The sequence below is a fragment of the Gavia stellata genome, chromosome 13 (assembly GCF_030936135.1).
Source record: "Gavia stellata isolate bGavSte3 chromosome 13, bGavSte3.hap2, whole genome shotgun sequence".
In the NCBI taxonomy this organism is placed as follows: domain Eukaryota; kingdom Metazoa; phylum Chordata; class Aves; order Gaviiformes; family Gaviidae; genus Gavia; species Gavia stellata.
Genome location: NC_082606.1, coordinates 7349889 through 7371201, shown reverse-complemented (window position 1 = coordinate 7371201; position 21313 = coordinate 7349889). Strand labels below are relative to the sequence as shown.

The 21313-nt window shown below is 37.2% G+C and overlaps 1 protein-coding gene across 3 annotated transcripts in view; it reads right to left on the bottom strand.

The window, feature by feature from the left end:
• The window catches only part of APBA2 (amyloid beta precursor protein binding family A member 2), a 108268-nt gene that overhangs the window by 44153 nt on the left and 42802 nt on the right, over nucleotides 1-21313 (bottom strand). For all 3 annotated transcript variants that reach the window (XM_059823738.1, XM_059823741.1, XM_059823739.1), the window contains one exon: nucleotides 3186-4192. In XM_059823738.1, the coding sequence (XP_059679721.1) occupies nucleotides 3186-4154 (969 nt within the window). In that variant the 5' untranslated portion in view covers nucleotides 4155-4192. The remainder of the gene's footprint in view (nucleotides 1-3185; nucleotides 4193-21313) is intronic.

Genomic DNA, 21313 nt, shown 5'->3' with positions numbered 1-21313 from the left:
CCCCATCCCACCTGGGGGGAGTGAGCGAGCAGCTGTGTGGTGCTTGGTTGCCAGCTGGGCTTAAACCATGACAATCAGTTACTGTTAACTAACCTGAAATTTTATGCAGCAGTATTACCATCTCTAGGAGGCAGGAAAGTAGGAGAGGAGCAGAAACATGAAAAAAGCTTAGGACAGCACAGGATGTGCATAAAACCACAAGATGCACATTCCTGTTTGCTTATTGTTTACAGAAACTGACATACACGTAGTATCTTGGTTTAACTTAAAAGCATGCAAATCTACATTTACTTAAAGAATTGGGGCAAAAAAGTGTTCCATATGCAGTATGTATGCTTTTGTCATCCCTCTCGCCACGGTATTTTATACTGTGTGATGCACACTTACAATAACTGAAATCTTTTAGCAAGATGACAAAACCAAGGATCTTCCAAGCGAATTCTCTGCAAACAGTAAGTTTGGCATGCAAATCTACTAACTATGGCCTTGGGTTTTTCTCCTTTCACTAAGTAAGAACTTTAATTATTGTAATTAAAATAATGACTACCTCAGTTTCACAAATTACACAAGTTCATTTAGACAATACACTAATTGCATCCATCCCTTAGACATTTTATAGTAAATATTAAAAGAATTGAATGCCGCAGAAGAAAAACAGAAATCTTCTGCACTTTATCTAAATTCTTTGAGGTCCAATATCTATGTTAAAGGTCCAGCCACTCCTCATATTAAGGACATTTAAGGACCTATTAAGAATAAAACTCACTTTAGCAGAAATGGATACTGTAGTCTTATTCTAATGCCCTCCCAATGAGCCTGATTTTTAGATAAAGCTGAGGATGATAAGCAACCTGCATTAGGTGAACAGAACACAGCAAGATAAGACCAGTCTTGTTATGATGAACACATTCAAGTAATGTTTGCCAAAGATTATTTAACTTGTTTTTTAATCTTTTACATCCCTGGAGGCTTGGGGTGAGGCAGAGGAGAATCTCCTCATGTCTCCATTTGTGACTCTCTATCTCCCTAAGAAATGCTGCTTCACACCTTTATGCCTTGGATGCCTATGTGCTCTTCTCATCATTGAAGATGTCCACAGCAGCTTTGTTCTGTCTCCTTTCTTACAAATTAAATGCATGTCTTATCACCCAGTCTGTTTATCCCTTCATGCTGAACTGAAATGGATACCTGTACTGCTGTTATCTCTGGCTGAGAAACTCCTTTGTCTCTTCATATTTGAAGAGAAATATTGTCTATTGTTTAATGCTCTATCCATTAGACAACAGTTTGTGTTTTTTATGAAGAGTGATTGTAGAAACTCAGTGGCTACATGCCAGCCAGTGACTACCTATCACAGCAGCACTTCCTCCATTATTAAAAAAGATTAAGGCACTGGCCCAAGACTGACTGGAAATAACAATTAAAGCTCAGACAGGCAACTTGGAAATACTTGAGTCCTTTTGTTTATTTTCACTCCAGTGGCAGTTATATCAATATTCTGGTGTTACAAAAACCCCAGTTGTTAGCAGCCTGGCAAGAATAATAAAGATACAATGCAATTCAGCTCAACCTCTGCTAAATAAACTTTGAAGGAGTACAAAAAGATGTTGAAATGAAAGTCTATTTTGAATTCTGTTTTGAATTGGCAATCATTCAAGGGAAAACCCCAACAATTTCTTATTCGAGCATATAGGAGAATTCACTAAATTTCTTATGCAAGAGCTCCTCTTCTCCTTTGTTCTGCAAATACTTTCAAAACTTAACAAGCAGCAACACTCCCAGTAGCAACTACTGGTGTACTCTGTGCCAGAAAGACCTAGTACATCATTAGTCTAAACCACGCTAACAAGACTTCTCTGCTCCTAGCCAATACCTAGTAACTATTCAAACCATTCAAGATCACCATGCTTCTTCACACAAGCTAGAACTTTTATGCTGGCAGTAAGGCACTGAATATAGTAAGTTACACAATTTGTTTCTAATTATACTTCCAAAAACAGAGTGTAGAAATGAATATTAAAAACTTGCTGTAGATATGGGAAATCTGAAAATATCCCCCTAAGATTTTTTGCTCACAATAAAGGTCAACCTGTTTCATAAACATACACCTAAACATTTGATTTCCTTTTACATATTTTAATGCTTGTTTTTAATGGAATCATCTAGGTTAACTTGTTTAACTGTGGAGCACTTAACTATAGAAAATCATTATATTTATAGATTTGATAAAGCTAAAACAGGAAACATACCTCTGAAGTTTAATAAAGCACTTTTAATTAAAGGCAAAATAATTAACTTATCCTTACTAGTCTGTCATCTAAATACATGTTATGTTTTACTCTTAGGTAGATCTCTTTTCATATGCAGCTGAATATTATTTAACTTCTGCAATAACTTCAGAGACGCAAAGTCAAAGCTTTAAACTGACCTTAGAGCAAAGGGAATTAGATATGTCTCTCTAAGGAAGTAAGCACATTCAATTTGAAACTTCAAAAAAAGAAGAAAACCTTACACATCTGTTCCTCTAGAAAAGCTTGAGCTTCACTCCCAGATTCTTTTTTCTGGCACTCAACATTAGAACAAGAAAAGATCATGCATGGTTTAAATTAACATTTACAACCATTCTTGTGATGAAACTGCTTAACAGGATTTTTGGTACAAGCAAAGCTCCTATTTCTTCTTTCTATGCCAAGGTCAAGATATGCCCAGCTAGTACGAAAACATAGCAATATGCAGGCACTTTTTGCAGTTTTTTAACATATCTAGTATCTAGCCTTGGCATATGTTCTACTGAAAACAAAAGAAATTAATCACTCATCAAGGCAATGAAACAGGAGCCCTTAATGGAAAAAACCCTTCAACTATGTCAACGTTGACCCCATTTTAAGTTTATCTAGTGTGTCACTGCAGAATAAAAATAATGTAAATAAACTAGTTTTGCCCCATGCATCTGGAATACCTTGTTTTACTTAGAATTGTCTGTTCTCTGCAACACCTCTTTCCTAGTTCTCTACCTAAATTGACTACATTCAGCACCTTTTTCGAAACATACAATGCGATTATGTGGCTGTGAATGCAGAGTAAAAAAAGTAAAAATATTGCTCTCTAATTCTGTTCGGAATAAATAACTAACATAACATTTGCATAATGCCTCTGACAGTCTAGTTAAACAGAGAACCTCATACCTGCTCTTGTGGCCACTTCTGTCTGTCCTCTGGGGTTCTTGACTTTGCTTTAAAACCTCTAGATGCATCTCCACTGTGCTTAGAGGCAGATGGGATATTCAGTGACTTTGGCCTTCCCTCATGCCTGTTAGCACTGTGAACAGCTTCTCCCTTTGAACAAGTCTCTTTATAGTCATGTGCCACGTTTTCAGTCCCGGTGTGCTCTGGACTCATTTCTGTTGTACTATTAATACTGCTCATGCTCATACTCATTTTGATTTCTGCTACAATCTGGTCAATGTCCTCTTCCTGCTCTTCCAGCTCTGCATCCTCTTTTCTAGAATGGTATGGTGATATTCCCTGTGAGTTTCCATTAGCCTCTGCTGGGTAATAGTCCGAGTAGCCACCTTCACTTTGACAATACTGTATGTTTTCTGCTTGGTCTTGAATCTCCAAAGATGACACTTCATCCTCCAAAACCTGAACACCATTATCTTGACCTTCTTGCCACTCTTGCCTATCCGTCACCTCATTTTCATCTTGGTGCTGAATGTTACCTTCAGCCCATTCTTCTACAGCTTCCTGACATTCATCTGTTTCAACATGGTGTTCCTCATGTGGAGCATACTCCTCCCCATTGCAGTCCATTCCTTCCAGGTAACTGTCATCCTCTGGACAGTATCTAATGTAGTATGTGATCCCCTCCTCTTCTTCTGGCAAGCCTTCATCATAGTCCTCCTCCTCAGAGGTGTTATTCACATAGTCAGAGCTGGAGTCACCATCTCCACTATGATCATTGCACTCATGTTCCACAGGTGTAGGACTGTCTTGTCTGACAGTTGCAAGTTCTGCCTCCTTTGTTGCATAATCTTCAATAGGAAGGTCACTTTCTTCATTTTCAGGCTCCCTGTTGTGAGATGAAGTAGGGCAAGCTCTCACTCTGTGATCCAGCATGCTGGCTGTAGTGCTTTGACATTTCCTGTTCGCCATAGCCAACTCCTTATATGACAATCATTTCTAAGCAATTACTGTAGGGAAGATGGAAAAACACACATTCAGGAAAAGGTCATCAGTAGAGATCAGTGATGTTAATAGGAAACAAACGGTTAGATTTATTTGGTAAAAAGGATGTGTTTGTAGGTATTTAAACCAGATTCACAGACATCTAACTTTTAAAATGCTCATGTTATGGAATCATGAAATCAAAGTACTAACTTGCATCCTGAAAGGAGCAGAGAAAGAGAAGGTTCTGCATTTATGCTAAATGTATTCTAGTGTAGGATCTCTTCTGTCAATTTGACAGAGAATTAATCCTGAACCTTGAAATTAGTTTTCAATTTTTTTTCTTGCCAGTAAGGGGTCATGCTTTGATTGCTATGCAGTAAACAGGAGCTCTTTACAATTTTCAGCTTAGGCATTTCTTTTATGTGTGTTGAAAACATACATTTAGAATCTGACCTGCTCTTACCAAAACTAAAGGAAAATATTTCTATTAACTTGACAGTCATATAGGGCACTAAAGGATAATGCACTGCTATTAAAGTTATTAAAAAAAAAAAAAACACTCACTGGTTTATTAGCTCTTACTAGCTGGATGCCATTAAGTATCTCCCATTAAATGAAATACTGGTTTTAGAATAGACTATTTAAGCTGGAAGGGACCTACAATGATCATCTAGTCCAACTGCCTGACCAGTTCAGGCTGACCAAGTTAAAGCATGTTATTAAGGGCCTTGTCCAAATGCTTCTTAGACACTGACAGGCTTGGGGCATCAAGCACCTCTCTGGGAAGCCTGTCCCAATGTTTGACCACCCTCAGTAAAGAAATGCTTTCTAATGTCCAGTCTAAACCTCCTGGGGTGCAGCTTTGAACCATTCCCACATGTCCTATTGCTGGATACCAGAGATCAGCACCTCCCTCTCCCCTTCCCCTCCTCAGGAAGCTGTAGAGAGCAATGAGGTCACCCCTCAGCCTCCTTTTCTCCAAACTAGAAAAACCCAAAATACTTAGCTGTTCCTCACAGGACATTCTTTCCAGCTGTTTCACCAGCTTTGTTGCCTTCCTTTGGACACATACAAGGACCTTCACATCCTTCTTGAACTTGGGGCCCAAAATTGCACACAGTACTCCAGGTGAGGCTGCACCAATGCTGAATATAACAGGATAATCGCGTCTTTTGACTGGCTTAGCATAATGTGTTTGTACCCCAGGATGCTGTTGGCCTTCTTGGCTGCCAGGGCACACTGACTCATACTGAGCCTGCTGCCAACCAGCACCCCCAGATCTAGCCACTCCTCTCCGAATTTATACTTGTGCCTGGTGTTACTCTGTCCCAGGAGCAATAACTGGCATTTTGACATAGAATCATTTAGGTTGGAAAAGACTTTTAAGATCATTGAGTCCAACCATTAGCCTAACCCTGTCAAGTCCACCACTAAACCGTGTCCCTAAGTACCACATCTACACATCTTTTAAATACCTCCAGGGATGGTGATTCACCACTTCCCTGTGCAGCCTGTTCCAGTGCTTGATAATCCTTTCAGTGAAAAAATTTTTCCTCATATCCAGTCTAAACCTCCCCTACAGCAACTTGAGGCCATTTCCTCTTGTCCTATCACTTGCTACTTGGGAAGAGAGACTGACACCCACCTTGCTACAACCTCCTTTCAGGTAGTTTGTAGAGAGGGATAAGGTCACCCCTGGGCCTCCTTTTCTCCAAGCTAAACAACCCCAGTTCCCTCACCGCTCCTCATAAGACTTGTGCTTTAGACCCTTCACCAGCTTTGTTCTTCTTTGGATGTGCTCCAACACCTCAATGTCTGTCTTGTAGTGAGAGGCCCAAAACCGAACACAGTATTCAAGGTGTGGTCTCGCCAATGCCAGAGTACAGGGGGATGGTGGCTCCCCTAGTCCTGCAGGCCACACTATTTCTGATACAAGCCAGGATACTAGCAATGGAGACTTAGAGGAGTAAGTATTTGGCTCAATTAAGTTGCTTTTGTTAAATTTCATCCCGTTAATCATAGGACAATGCTCCAATCTATTTAGATCTCTCTGAAAGACTGTTTTTCAAACAATCTAATCTATATGTGCAGAAAAAAAGACACATTTACAATAAAATCTCATTATTTCTTCCTGCTAAATACTTGTGCTACTTTAAATTACATATTTTTTTGTCTAAATACTGGATTCTAAATACATAAGCAGAGATATGAACTGTATCAAAAATAGTCAAAATAAAGAAAACAGCTAATTCTCGATAGGCTTGACAACTGCGATCTGCTGCGTGTGATTTAGATGGGGGAAACAATGTACTTTCAGTATATAAATTTCTTTGTGTTTCACTGTTGTATGCTTATGATAAGCTTGACCTGTGCAGTTACTTAACTGGGGTGAAATGAGCTCAGACATAGGTTTCTGAAACGCACCACACAACTGCATGTTTTACTATATGCATATAACAAGGGCATGTCAGCCAACCACATGATCATTTTGACATGACCAGTTTCTCAAGTCTTGTGTGTACACATAGAGCAATAAAACTAGCATGGAGCTAGAAGATTAGAGAAGCTACATAGAGATTAATTTCTTAGGCATTATGAATTTATCAAAAATATCCTGTCACTGTAACTTAAAACCTCATTGATATCCTTGCAGAATTTCTGATACCACAAGGAAAATCCCAAACCTTAGTGATTAAATCCAGAAATCTGATGCATCTGTGGATTAGTGCAATGGCACCACGTGGCAAATCTAAGCTCTCCCTGAAACAGGGATTCTAGATTCTGGGATACAAAGCAGAGATGCACGTTAGTCACCGGAGGAGACATGAAAGGAACCCAGTAGGTGAAGCTCTCTTTAGTTATTGGTACCTTGCAGAATGAGTCTTGACAGAAAGCTTTGGAGTAAATAGTATATCTGAAGTGAAGTTTTAAATGAGAAAATCAGAGGAGAAGGCACCTTCTCACTATTAGAAGAACTACCAGACTTACAAGACTTTCTCAGTATGACCTGTATGCCCACTATGATCCCTTTAATAAAGTAGCTATCAATTCTTACTTTGGAGTCAATTATAAGAAACTCACAACACCAAGCCATCTGTCCACTAGTGTTGCCGCTGATTTAGTTAGCTCTACTTGCTGCAAACTAAGGCTGTTTCTATACTGCAATTACAGTATAAACAGAACTTATTTTACATTGGATTAAAATAGCAATCTAGTCACAACACTGCAATGCTCTGTGCGGGCTGCAAAAAACTGCTGACAAGCAAGATAAAGTGTTTGTATGACCACATCAGGAAAGGGTAAGCACACTAAACAAACATGTCTAAAACAAGTTAAGATTGAGTGCTACAAAAAAGATATTTTTGAATGGCAATGCAAGAAAGAACTACAGACACCTCATCTGTCTTAACTGAAAGTTATTCCTTATCAAGAACAGAAGAAATTAGTAGGAAAGAACTGTTCTCATCTGCAGTGGCCTGTCTACTAGTCATTGGAAGTGTTCTCCATATTAAGTAATACTTAGAGATTTACAGTGCAGTAGACCCTGCACACAAGTCACTGTAGTGTAGCTGAAGATAAAGAAGCACAAAGTATGTAACACAAGCACAGTTTGAAACTCATGACTCAGATTTTCCTAAAGCATACGGAGATGAGAACCCTTTTTTTAGCTAGACAGCATAATGAAGTTTTGTCACCCACATCTAAGAATCTTTGTTTAGTATCCAGACCCTGAAACTGCCTTAAGTGGTATCCCTGCAGTGATTATAATTTGATAAATTCCAGTAGTTGAATGTTCATAGATGTTACTTACCTGCAAGAAAATCTGCTGCATGCTAGATATTGTATAACAGTGCAGGTCACAGGAAGCTATTTGTACATACTCTTGAGAGCCAAAAGCCAGTGGCTAGACAGGGCACAAGGCTGGAAAGGGAGGGAGGGCTAATGCATGGTAGCTACACCAGCTGTGGGGAAATGGCCAGGTTAGGGGCTCTGAGGGATCTAAGAAAATGGTTATCAGCTGGGCAGCATTAATGACAGCAGCTGCAGTTCTCCCCCAACAGTGGCACGTGAAAGTATAGCGCATGTACTATGGGATGGAGTGTGAGGGAAGAACTTCAAATAAATAGTGGCAGACTGGAGACTTTTTAGAGCATAGGTGATAAGAAATAGAGAAAGCAATTCCTCTCAAGCATGTCTAGCACTGATATACTAGAAGGACATAGGAAACTAGTTTTCAGTTAATTCAGTCTGAGGCCATGACTGAAGACAGTGCTTTACCCCTGTATGCTGAAATTGAGACCCATGTTCCCAATGGAGGTATAATAAGCCTGTTTTTTCAATAAGAGGTAAGGCTGATCTTAATGCTATGGAAACTGAAGTTGCAAAGCAATCTCTGTGCAACAACTGCAATTCTAGTTGGCCTCCTTACCTTTGCTATCTTTTCAGTCAGGCACTACTTTTTAGGAAACCAAGTACTGATCACATTAAAAAGACAGAACTTATTATTCTCAGCCTCTGAATTGCAGACTGTATGTGCACTGATTATGCCATCTTCAACTAAGAAATGTAACCTCTACAACTGTACCAACACATCTAAATTACTAAACAGAGCTTTCAAACACAAGTCTGAGAACTGCTCTTTATAAAGCTACACACACATTTCTGTCAAGAAAACAAAAACTATATTTTAACTCAAATATTAGAACAGCCAAGGTAGCCTAGTTTTCTTCCACATTTTCAAAGTATCTCTCAGGCTTCCTAGAAAAATACTTCAGTCTTACATTAGGTTTAGCATAACCTGACTCTTTTAAAATGTAAAATCATTCTAGGCTTTTTCTAAGTTGTTTTACATCACACAGCAAGGTGCTAGCTCCCAACGGCCATAGGTCCAAACTCTTCCATCTTCTCAGCTACAGAGATGTTAGTTTACCAATGTGGATGACAACTAAATGAACTCAATGTATTCAGATTTTAAAAGAACAAAAAACTTGGATATTTTTTGAGAAATGCAATAGATACCAAATTTTACCATGTGTTCTGCTATTCAGTCTACTGTGCAGAAGCCTTCTGAGTCACTTACTTCAGGGATTAATATTTTTCTTAGAATTCTTAGAAATCTATAGTGTTTGAAGGTTACATAGCTAACAGTCACATATCAGTTACTAAGAATGCTCTTTAAATTGGAGAAAATACTGGATTTCTAACACTACTCCAATGTCCTCTGAAGTGAAGACAGGAGTAACGGTTTGCTGGATCCAGAGGCACTACTTTATTCATAAAGGCTTCAATTGAGTCAACAGGTCATTTCCTCTGCGTGGTGTAAGACTCACTCCTTGATAGTGGAGAGTTAGGTCAAACTTCTGTAACACTCCAAGTGCATTTTTCAACTTCTAACTGGGGGGAAAAGAAGCATTCCTGAGAACATGGGGGTTAGTGCTGTATCCTTCATTAATCTCCTCAGGATTCAGTCATTCCAGCTTGCTGAGACAAGCAAATTCTGATTTTTGTTGTACAGTGCACCACTAAAGCTCCATCAGTGTTGTCAAGATCAGTGATTAAGGGGCCAGGTTACATAGGGTTCTCAATAAAAATGTTTTGCTTTCAATAATGGTTTTGCTTTATTTTTCTTAAGTTTCCCTGCCTCAGTTCAATGTTGAGAGGAAAAGGAAATCAATTTCCGGAAAACACATGCTGCTTTTCTATGTGGCAGTAAAAAGGAGCATGCATAGGGGAACCAATCTCTTCTGCTTCTAGAAACAGGACTACTGGCTTACAGCTGGAATTTATTCTAATCAGTGCTCATCATAGTCATTAGCTTTCTCCTGAATTCCTTGCACCTAATCTGAGACAGCTGCGGAGAAGGTTTATGGAACTTAACACTTCTATATCTTTTCATCTGTGTAGAAAGATACCTTCACTACTGTCTTCCCATGGAGAGAGACCAATTAAATAGCATTAAAAATGGAAAATAGTACACAACTGTAAACAAGGTGATAAAGTGAAATAACCAGTATAATATTACTCTGTGTTTAGAGAACTGCTTTACATATGTATTTGATTCACAAGCTGAGTAGCATTCTAGTGGAGGCAAAACAAACTCTCTGACGGTTTTTCTTTTAACATGCATATAGTGATCTGAGGGGCTTGTGGGTTGGGGGGGTTGTTAGTTTCTTTTGGCAACAAACATGTACTATTGCATGCTTATCTACAGACAAATGATCTTTTGAGGCTGCTTTTGCAACCTACAGGTGAACATAAGAGTTTTACTAGCCTCAATTTCATATACTCGCTTTATTTTGTAAGGCCTCTTTCCTGTGCTTACTCCTACCCAGGTTCCTTTCTTCATGTACTTCTCAGTCTCCTTTCTCCCACACTTCAAATATCTGTACCCTTTGTCAGTTTTGACAAAATTCCCATGCAAGTTTTGCTTCCTTGAAATTGTTCGATACCTCTTATTTTCCCCGAATATCCAGTACAATCTAGCTGCTATTAAATTGGTTCTAAGAAGATATAACTCTCTACCCTTTATAAGTCATCTTCAGATGTAAGTGGAACATAAGCATTGCTACACAATTTACCGTCAAGCTAGACTATAGCATGTATGGTCTACAGGCTTGCTTCTCTGCTGCTGAGCTATGTTTTCAATGCACTGCTGACTTAAGCTATGCCATATGTTAGTCCTATACATTCATAATCAATAAATACTGTAAAAAATAAAAAAACCAACAACAACAACCAACAAACCCAACCCTTTCAACACAGACATATGTTTAGAACAGCTGTATTTATCAAGTTACTCAGATCAACTGTAAGTGAGATAATAGTATTTTTCAACAGAACTGCATCAGAAAATTCATGATTGCAGGACTTTATGCTTATCATATCAGTCTCTTTTCCAATAAGCAGATAAATTAGAGTGGAAAAAAAATCTAACTTCAATTTCTTCAAGACAATTTTAATATCAAACTAATAGTATTTCTCAGTAGGCTTTCTTTACAGAAGACTTAACAGACTCCTATCTGCAAGTCAGCCAAGATGAATTGTGACTGATCCTAGTCAGGGAAATAGAATCTTTAATAAGCAGATAATGGAACATGAGCCTGCCATGACTATGTCAGATTCTGCAGGCGTCTGATTCCCCAAGGCCAAACTGCATTAACTTCATTTTTCAGTAGAGCAGACTCTACAGCCCATGAAATTTAATCATGCAGAACTCCAGAAGCAGAGTGCAGGATAACCTGCCAACTCTTCTAAAAGCAGGTATAAATGGGATCCTTACTCTCATAGGAACCCTGATCCACCTGTGCAACTCATAGCAGACTAAGCATGCGGACACTTATTTCAGAAGGAGCACAAGATCTCTAATGAAGGAAAGGTAGAAGGGCATATACCAAATGAGGTCTAGGGATGTCAGTCTGTACAACACTGATCTTCTAGTATCTGTATATGGAAACAATAAGACTGTCCTACAATCAGAACTACCACCACATAATTAAATTAGGGGCATGTTGTGCTGTTCTGAGTGGCATCTCAATTTTATTAAAATTGAGAAGTGTTTCTCCGAGTAAGGCTGGCACAGCCTGACGCTAATTAGTAGCCAGGCCTGTTAAAAATGTCTAGCCCTTTTCTCTAAAGCCTTTGCATTTAAAACAAAAAAACTCTACAAAACCACAACCTGTTATTTCAGAGAGGGGAAAGACCTAGGACAGAAGTTTCAGTTCTTTATTAGGACATAAGCAAAACTGGTACTTTTATGTCCAGGATGTTAGATCTGTATGTGCAGTAAATGCATGCAAATATAGTCAAATGCATGCATGTCTTTTGTTCAATGCATGCTCAGCAGGTCCAGCATATCCCAAAATGTCTGTTTCTCTGGGATTTTTGTGGCCATAGATGATTCAGGGGTGCTGTTTGAACCTGTCTTAGAGATGGCCAATTTCCTCAGCCTCCCCACCCCCCAAAAAAAACCTTTTTGGAGTGGAAAAAACCCATCACCAAAGACACCTGAGAAATCTAGATAGTTGGTAGTGCTAAGCTCTAGTCTCTGTGACTTCATGTGTCACTTGGTTTGTTATTTATAAACCAATGAAACGGCTTCATTCACCTATTTGTGAAAATACACCATAAAAAATACTTTCAAGTAAGGAAGTGTCTGGGTACAAAAATTACTAATCTTTAGCAGCTTAGATCTGATTTTTCCACTGTAAAACTTGAGACTGAAAACTGGATGGAGGTCTAGCATTTGTTTGTGTGCAGAACTCCAATCTGAGTACCAACAGCCTAAGCCAGCAGTCAAGCTGGTCTTGTGAATGCCACTTCTGCTTTTTATGGTGTATGCTAGCTATCCTCTCTCAGAAAGCTTTCTACATACTTTATTAAAACTCTTTATGACTACAACAAGTATTTAGGTAAGCCACACTAATGCAACCTTGCAGACATATGTCACTGTTCAACAGTGCTATTGACACGATTTAAAAAAAATCAGGCAAACTCAAAGAGGATTAGAGAGGACACTGAATTTACGGGGAGTGTACTTCTTTCTATGAGTTGCATGTATAAACGATACATTTGGTAAAGAATTTTTAAATTACTGAGATTACTTTTAGCAGAAAAGCCTGACTGAAAATAGTCAGAAGCCATTTAGAAAATAAACTTCAATAAATAGATAGTATATATGAATAAACCTGAAGTGTTTTGTCAGTGCTGTTGACAATTTAGGACATTTCCAGGAAGTTTAAAGCTTAATGAGATATGAATTTCCAGTTTCTGTTGGCTCTTCCTAAATGCCCTAAACAATCCTTTCTATTTCCTCTTCCTTCCAAGAGAATTTTCATCCCAACCCCCAACAGGAATGAGAGTGCTAATGGAAGCCAAACAAGTCTTAAATGAGCTCTTTTGCTATTTATTTTAAGATATTTCTACTCTCACATACTTGACCTCTTCTAGATAGTGGTCTAAAAATAAGAGTTGCAAACATAAAATGTGGATGGAATTAACAGCAACTTGCTATTTAGATTTTTCATCTTTTTCCTTCACTTAAAATAAAATCCAGCAAACTTCAAATAAGAAAATACATTCTAAAGTACTGTTGTTTGCAGCAAGCAGAAACCTCTTGGGCTTTAGAAAAGCATTTTCTTTTGTCCTCTGAAATTCCATTCAAAATTACCCTATTTTAATCTGACTTTTTTTCCATGAGTGCCTTTAGAAAATGTTGACACTCCATCAAAAAAAATTTTTACAAAATCAACACTGTAGTTAGACGTCTTTCAAAATTTTCTTCTTAGCATCTTCTATCAAGACCTAGTTTCCTATCTCCCTGCTGGGCAGATGTAAGGCTGGGGCTCCCTCAAGTCCAAAGGAAAGAAAGTGCTTTACACCCTCTGACTAGACAAGCTAGAAAGCCACCAAACACATCATGTGAAGAGAAGGAGATGGTCTATGTTTCCCCAGTGCCTCTGCACTGTGCCAACTGCAGAGGCTGAGTGGCAGTGCTGAGAGCAGCTGGGGTTCATATGACACTGACCATATGGCCAGGTGTACACAATCCCTTGTTTTCAGTAAGGACAAAAATAAAGTAGGAAGTTATAAATTAAAAATATCAACAAAAGTTATTTACATTTGTTAATTGTAGCAGCAACATGTTAAGTTCCAGATTCATGATCTTCCTTTTAACCTTAACTCCTCACCCTCACACAGTATACATAGTTTTATAATTTTATGATTACACATTACTTTATACCACCTGCCTTCTGCTTTGTTCAAAGCACAGCTGGGATAGTCCAGGAGGAAAAACAGCTAAAGGCAACTATAAATTTGGTGCTATTTAGTGTTTCAGAGCTTCAATTTATCATCTAAAATTTTTTTTAATATGCTTAACATAATTGAAACATAGAATTAGAGAACAGCAAGAGATTTGTATGGGAAGCACAGAGAAAGAACGATTTTTAAAGAACTGAGGGAATGTGTGGGGAAAGTGAAAATGAGCAGCATCTAAAATTAGATGGCATTAAAATACATGACTTGCTAGTTATCTCAAGAGTAGCCAGTAGGGTCTTCCTGTGTAGCTAAGGCAAAAAAAATCCTTTTATCATTCACTGGTTACTCAACTGTGTCTACTGTGAATCTGAGGTAGTCACAAAAGATACTAATTTGGAAAAAAAATCACTGAACAGGCAAACAGGAAAGTAAACTGTATATCCATTATTACTCACCATTATGCTTATTTTATTAGTTTAACAACTGACAGTAAAGTTGAGAAATTGAAGTTCTGAGGTAACAAATGCATGTTTCTATGTTAGGATCATTTCATTTGCAGTCTTGCAGAAATTCTGCTTAAAGCGACAACAGCTAGAGTATACTAGATACCTCAACAGCCTAGGATTTCCATAATATACATCCCTGTATCCACAGGCAAGGCTTGTAAAATGGAGCAGATTGTCCTGAGTTACTACCTTGCTATAACAAAAATTTGTCAGCAAGCAGGTTGTCTTCTGGGTAGAATATGAATTGTGTATGCATATATTGAAATGAATAGCATATATTGACCAGTCATATCTAATGCACACCTCTTCCTCACCCTGAAACCAAGAGAAACAATAGATAATTTGCAATGGAATGTGTTAAACCACATCAACATGATCCCTCACTTTATTTGAAATGTTTCATTACCTTACATGAAAGTGAAGGCTTTACAATTACTTTTCTATAGGTCAGACAACCTTCCTTTCATGCTATTCACCAGATGATATCAAGAGGTTTCTGAGATGGCAATTATTTTTCATATTTTTAAAAGATCGTACATTCTGAACTGTGTTCTTGCATTTCTTTTTGTGGTACGTATTTGCTTTGTTTGGTTTAATCTAATAAGCGTTTAAAATGCCCAAACTACCTTGTAAATAGCATTCTAAAAGTGCTCTAAAATTAGAACCCACCAACAGAAATTAAAAGTAGAACAAAGATATGCTAAAGATAGTGTAAAATCCTATGGCACTGCAGAAATGGTATTCTTGAATGTGTATCCCAACTGAATGTAGCTTTTGTAATTAAAAAGCTTAGCTGTTTCCTGCTGAGGTAAAACAAATATGTGTAATCACATATTTAATTATCATTTATTGTTGATGTGGCTTAATAATTTTTTAGGGTTTAATTCTACAGCTCAAAGAGGGATACTAAACCTGTAGTGCCACATCCATATAGTTGCTTGAGTAAAGATTTTAGGACTAGTATCTGTTTTGCAGTGTTATGCCTGCTATACAAAAAAACCCACCAAAAATTACCTCATTACAGATATTTTAAACTGGGGGAGGGACAGAAGCAGAACATTTTTATTCAACAGAATAAGATGAGCCTCTAAAATTAGGGCAATGATATTTTTGTGGCCTATTCTTGCGGCTGCCCTACTCCCAGAGATCAGTTTTACATAATGAAAAAGTATCCCTCGTCTTTTACCTGCACACAAATGCTCTATTGATACCTATGCAGAAGCTTCAACTTTAAAATTTATTTAATAATAAATATAAATTTTAGTATCTTCTCATGATTATTATTAAAAGAAATTAGATTTGCAGGCACTAACAATTGACACATTCCCCATAAGCAGTATCTACTAAGACATAACAAACAGGTATTGCTAGTAGTCTATAGACTTTTAATACTAGCTGTTCTTCCAACTGGCTAGCTGGAAACAGGTAGCTCTAACTGGTCAAAAATGAATTGTTAACCACGGTCCAAAAAGTACAAAATTATTTATTACATGGCCGTTTATTCACCACATTTGGGTGTTTAAGTCTCACAAAAAAAAGGAAGAGATATGGGAATTCCTTTCAGAGTTTACCATATTCAGACCATTTTCCTGGTGGAAATACAGTCAAGAACAGATATCACTGAGTATTATTTGCAGCAAAACTACAGACGAGTAGTCTGGAAATTGCATGAAGTTATTCCCAGTGATGAAACCTCTCAAACCTTGCTGAAAGCCATTAATGCCCTCCCCATTCAATTAGCATAAGCGGATTAGGTGGTATTTTTCTGCTGTTAGCAGTACATGTTCTTTTTCAAACTCATACGAATACTGTGCTGCTAGCAGATTTAGTAAATAAATAAAAAAATCTTTTGAAATAATAAAATAAGGGTAAAAAATATTGTGTTAATTCTTTTCAAGATAAAACACTCTGCCTTTGTTAGGCAGAATCAGCAAATTGCAAGGTTAAATTATGAGATATTTTACAAAATAAAGATTTAATAAGAATAGTAGATGATGAAGATAATCAGAGGTTTTGTTAGCAGTGAATTATGTCATGGGATTTTGCATTTCCAACTTCTGAAAAAATATCTGTAGCTTGCAGCTGGTTGTGTTTCAGGCACACCGCTCCACAGTGTATGATCACCCCATTTGAAAAGCAATATTAGAAAGATTTTTCCTTCTGTGTCTAAGGCATAAATTGCACATCAGTAAAATGCTCTCCAATTTATAACAACTGGTTAGAAGATAAATACTCTGTCAATCACGTTAGCAGATACTCAAGATGGCTTGAAACCTTTACACCCACCAGCTTTTCCATCAGATGTCAGCAGAAATACATACATCTTATTTTCTTAAGACTTTTCCTCCCAAATAAGTATTTTGCATGTAAAATTATTTAGATGTGCTCTGAATAATGTTACAGCTCAGTAGGTTTACACATAAATAGTTATTGAAAACAAAGCACTGACCACAATACTTTAAACTATTATTTGGTATTAGAATTAGAGACACGCAGTGGCCTGGCATACATACTGCTGTGCTAGATGCCATGGGAGCACATGAAGGATGTGTACTCTAAACTAAGAAGTCTGCAACTTAAATGAATATTGACAGATGAATTACCTTCTGTTGTCAGCTCTCCATTCCCTATGGCTATGGGGACTAGGACATGCTGCATAAAGGGAAAACAAATGATGCTTTGGCATCTGTACTTGAATTGATTTCCACTAAGGCACTGCAGGTCCAGCAGGGCCACCTCTAAGGCAACTTATTAAATACCACACTCACTGCTTTAAAGAAGGTCCAAGAAGCAGCATGCATACTGGACCTCAGTTAGTACCTCTGGCAGAACTAAGCCTCCTATCTCTGTGTATTGCACAGCTTACCTGAAAGGTTATTTTGGTCCTTGTACAGCAAAGTACGCACACAGTCATTTAGTTCTGAGAATGGGACTAGTTCATCAGCATGGAAGACCCATATCCTTATAATAAGGAGCTGCCTGTCTGATTTCAGAAATGCACACTTACTGTCCATTGAGGACCCAGGCTAAAGTACCCAAAGTATGTGAACTGGTCCTATATTTCCTGGTTCCCAAATTAGCACCGTAGACACAAACATCTTCTTTCTATTAACTTAGAAGCAGTAAGTTGGAAAATGCATAACTAAATATAACATCTAAAAATGCAGACCAGACGTAACCTTATGGGAGACAGAGCATACTCAGTGAAAAAGACCTGGCTTGAAATGTCTCTTAGGTGAAACAGAATAAACTTGCATCTTTCTTCTGTACAACAAGTCTCACTTATTTGAGATTCATTTAAAGTCTCTTTTAAAAATGAAGAATTTGACAGCAATCCTGTATCTTTCCTCAAAAAAAATGATGTCCTAAGCAAAAAGCAGTTAAAGAAGAGTCCCAAACTCATAGAAAAAGGGACACAGTTCTGGGGAAGTCTCATCGGCTATTACTCTGTTCTTATCTTCCCTCAGCATCTGCTTTGACCACTCTGGAAGATGGAATACTGAGGCTGATGATCTTTCCTCTAAGCCAGCACAGCATGTTACCTAAGTCAAACTCTGCTGGTGAATAGCTGTAAGACAGTCCTACCCTTTCAGATAATTTAAGGTGACATATGATTTTTATTCACACAAATTCAGTAACTGTTACTAGGACTATTTAAAAAAATCAATTATTTGTATAAATTTGAATTTTGATTGATATAAAATTAAAGTTCATATGCATCAAACATTTGGATTAAAATTCGCTCTTTTAATCAACGCTACAGAGAATCTGATCTCTTATCTGCAGAGATCTGCAATTTAAAGAGAATTTTGTCCACAGAGGATAGTTAATTATCACTCAAAATATTCATTAAAATTCAAAAAAACCAAATACAAAAAGCATCACTGCTGTCATTAGGACATACTGGTTAAAGTCACTGTACAAAATCACCTCATATATCAGAAGGTAAAATTATTTGGATGAAAATCGGCAATCAAAGACAAGATTATTAACCTGAGGCACTTCTGAGCAAGGAAGTGTTCCACAAAATTCAGGTATCTCTAAAGAGAGTTGTAATAGGTGTTTACAGAGTCAAGCTGCTGAAAGCTATCTTTCTGAAATTCAAATGTTTTTTAAAAACAGATAAGAATAGTGTGCTTTCTACAACATTAATACCTTATGAGAAACACATTGAATGCAGTGTTGCACTTCAAATGCAAAGTACTGCGGAATTTGGTTACCAAATATTAAGGCCCTACAGAAGTTAATGTCAGCTACAGCAATTCTTTGTGTTTCTTTAACATGCCTTCTCTCCAAGAAACATTCAACCAAGGGAAAATAAAATGCTTCTCAGGGAGAAGTCCTGCATCTACTACCTTATTACAAGTAAACTGTCTTTTCCTTATTAACTATGATTGACTACATAACCAGAAAAATAAGCAGGCTTAATTTTTTAATAAAAACAAACAAAATTTTGAAGAGTTTCATAGCAGTACCATTTGCTAGCTTACAAATACCCAATTTCATGTCTACATTAATCTCATCAGTATATGGGAGTACTTAAAACCTTTAAAGACAGTTTCTGGAGAAAAGCTAAAGACTATGGTCGTTGTATGGCAAGCTAACAGTCATCTTACACCTTAAAACAATTACATCCATGTATGAAGACTGCCGTCTAAAAAAAGGTTTATTTCAAGTGCTTGTACTAGATTTATGTTGCGGATGTCTGGAGTATTTCAGTCTCCAGGGTACTGCACCAAGAGCCTTTCAAAAGCACTGTAATTCCATTCCATAAATAGATGACACATGAATCTAAACAATCTCAGTGCAAATTCTTTCTCATATTCACATTTTCTTCTCTGAATTAATGACTTTGAAAATGGGAGTATGTTTCTTCCACATTGTAAAGATAAAATATAAACGTAGCAGTGTCACATTTATTTTATTCTTTTACTAGCACATTTTCAAACTTCTCCCATCCTTCCTCCCATTCCTGTCATTGTCAAATTCATTATCAAGCCATACAAGTGGGTTTCACTGCAAAATAATTGTGAGTGCTGGGATTATGAATACTATACCATATCTTTCTTGCTTAAGAGTAGTGTGCTGGTAATCTGTTTTATGGGCTAGATGTTTTTAAATTTAAAATTTTATATTTCCCCATCTTATTCTATCACACATCTTCCTCTTCTATACTCTGGTTTCTTGTAATTTCAACAGTTGTCCAAAATGCTAAAGTTATGTCTCTGTCACAAACTATCATTCTCCAAAATAAGGACCATCTTTTTTTCTTTTCACATGATTAAGCTGTGCATGCTATTCAAAACAGGCCTCAAGCCAATGATTTAACATTCGGTAACACAGATAATGAGATTCGTTGGCTCAAAGTAAATCATAGCTGTTGCACATCTTGACTGTCTTGTGCCTGGATGCTTAGCGTAGGGATCAAAACCATTCATCTATAATGCATCTATGAATTTATAGACTGTTGTACCAATGGATAAAATTTGCTTCTGACTCACTTAGACAATGTGTTTACTAATTCATTTATCTTAAGTGGCAAAACAGCAAATGTGTTCAGGGTATACTGTCTGTTGATGAGAGATAGGAATGCCTGAAAGAAATGTTACAACTCAGCTTTCACGAAAAAGCTGTCTTTATTTTTTTTTTTACTATGTTATTTAGAAGGATTTCAATTAAAAAATGAATTTATCTAACCAAAAAGGATTAGTAAAAATTATTTCTCCAGTGTGATTAGTTTATCTTTGCAGCTTTGCGTCTGTTCAATTTCATTATTTCCAAAGCACATGCAATTTCTGCTTGGCCTTTCATACAGTTGCTAAGAAGAGAATATCACTGGGAAAAAAAAAAAAGCAGCTACATGTTCAAAACTACAAAGTTGGCAGAGGGAAATAAGAATCAACTCAATTACTTTAAGTAGATTTTAAAATTTTTAATTAGCTACCAAGCTTCTTTCCTTTTAAAGTTTTCCAAATTTTTTCCAAACATGTATCCAAATATCCCATTTTTTCTCTATCTACTTTCAGTGGTAATCTTGCTCAGAATGTCAGTCCCGTTCAGTCATAAACACTCCCCTAGACTCTGCTGAAAAAGATTAGAATTTCACTAGCTAAATAAAACACATGGAAATACTCTCAGAGCATGTACTGCTGAATGAAATTCACACACGCATCTAAAAAAAGGTAACTATAAAGAAATTAGAAATAAAAATAAAATGAGAAATATTTATTTAAGATTCAACTGAAATTACAGTTTAATATTTTAGCCACAGAAGCAAATTTCCATGTGCTTGGATTTATAAAATATCCACAAACACATACTACTACTGTGACCCTCCTTGAATTATCACTGAAAGGGCTAGTGAGAAAAATGCACTTCCAATTTAATTTTGTTTCTCAATTTCTATGACTAAATCCTACTTGTTCCATTTTAATAGTCATGGTCTCTGTGCATGCCTATGACACAATAAGCTGGAGACACCCAGGATAAGTCTTGAAGAGTAGCTCAAGCATAAGCATTCTGCTATGGCAGCTGACACCCACAGCACAGGGTTTGTAAGCTATGCTAAGCCACTTCTGTACCTCCTTGCTTGGGTTATCTGCAATACAGAGTCAGAAAATTGTCAGGAATTAATGTGCATGTATATTGAATAGATTGTTGTTCATGTGCCATGTTCTAATTTCTGCATTATTAGCCTGAATTGAAAGAACAACACAGAATGCTGTGTGAGAATCAGATGTCTTGCACAATTCATCCATGAAGCTGATCATCCAACATAATACAAATAAAAAATTGAATAAGATCCATTATATTCCAGTAGACTTCCTAAGCCCTTTCACTATTTTTTATGAAGAAAAGGGCAGAATTTCTCATCTGCCTTGC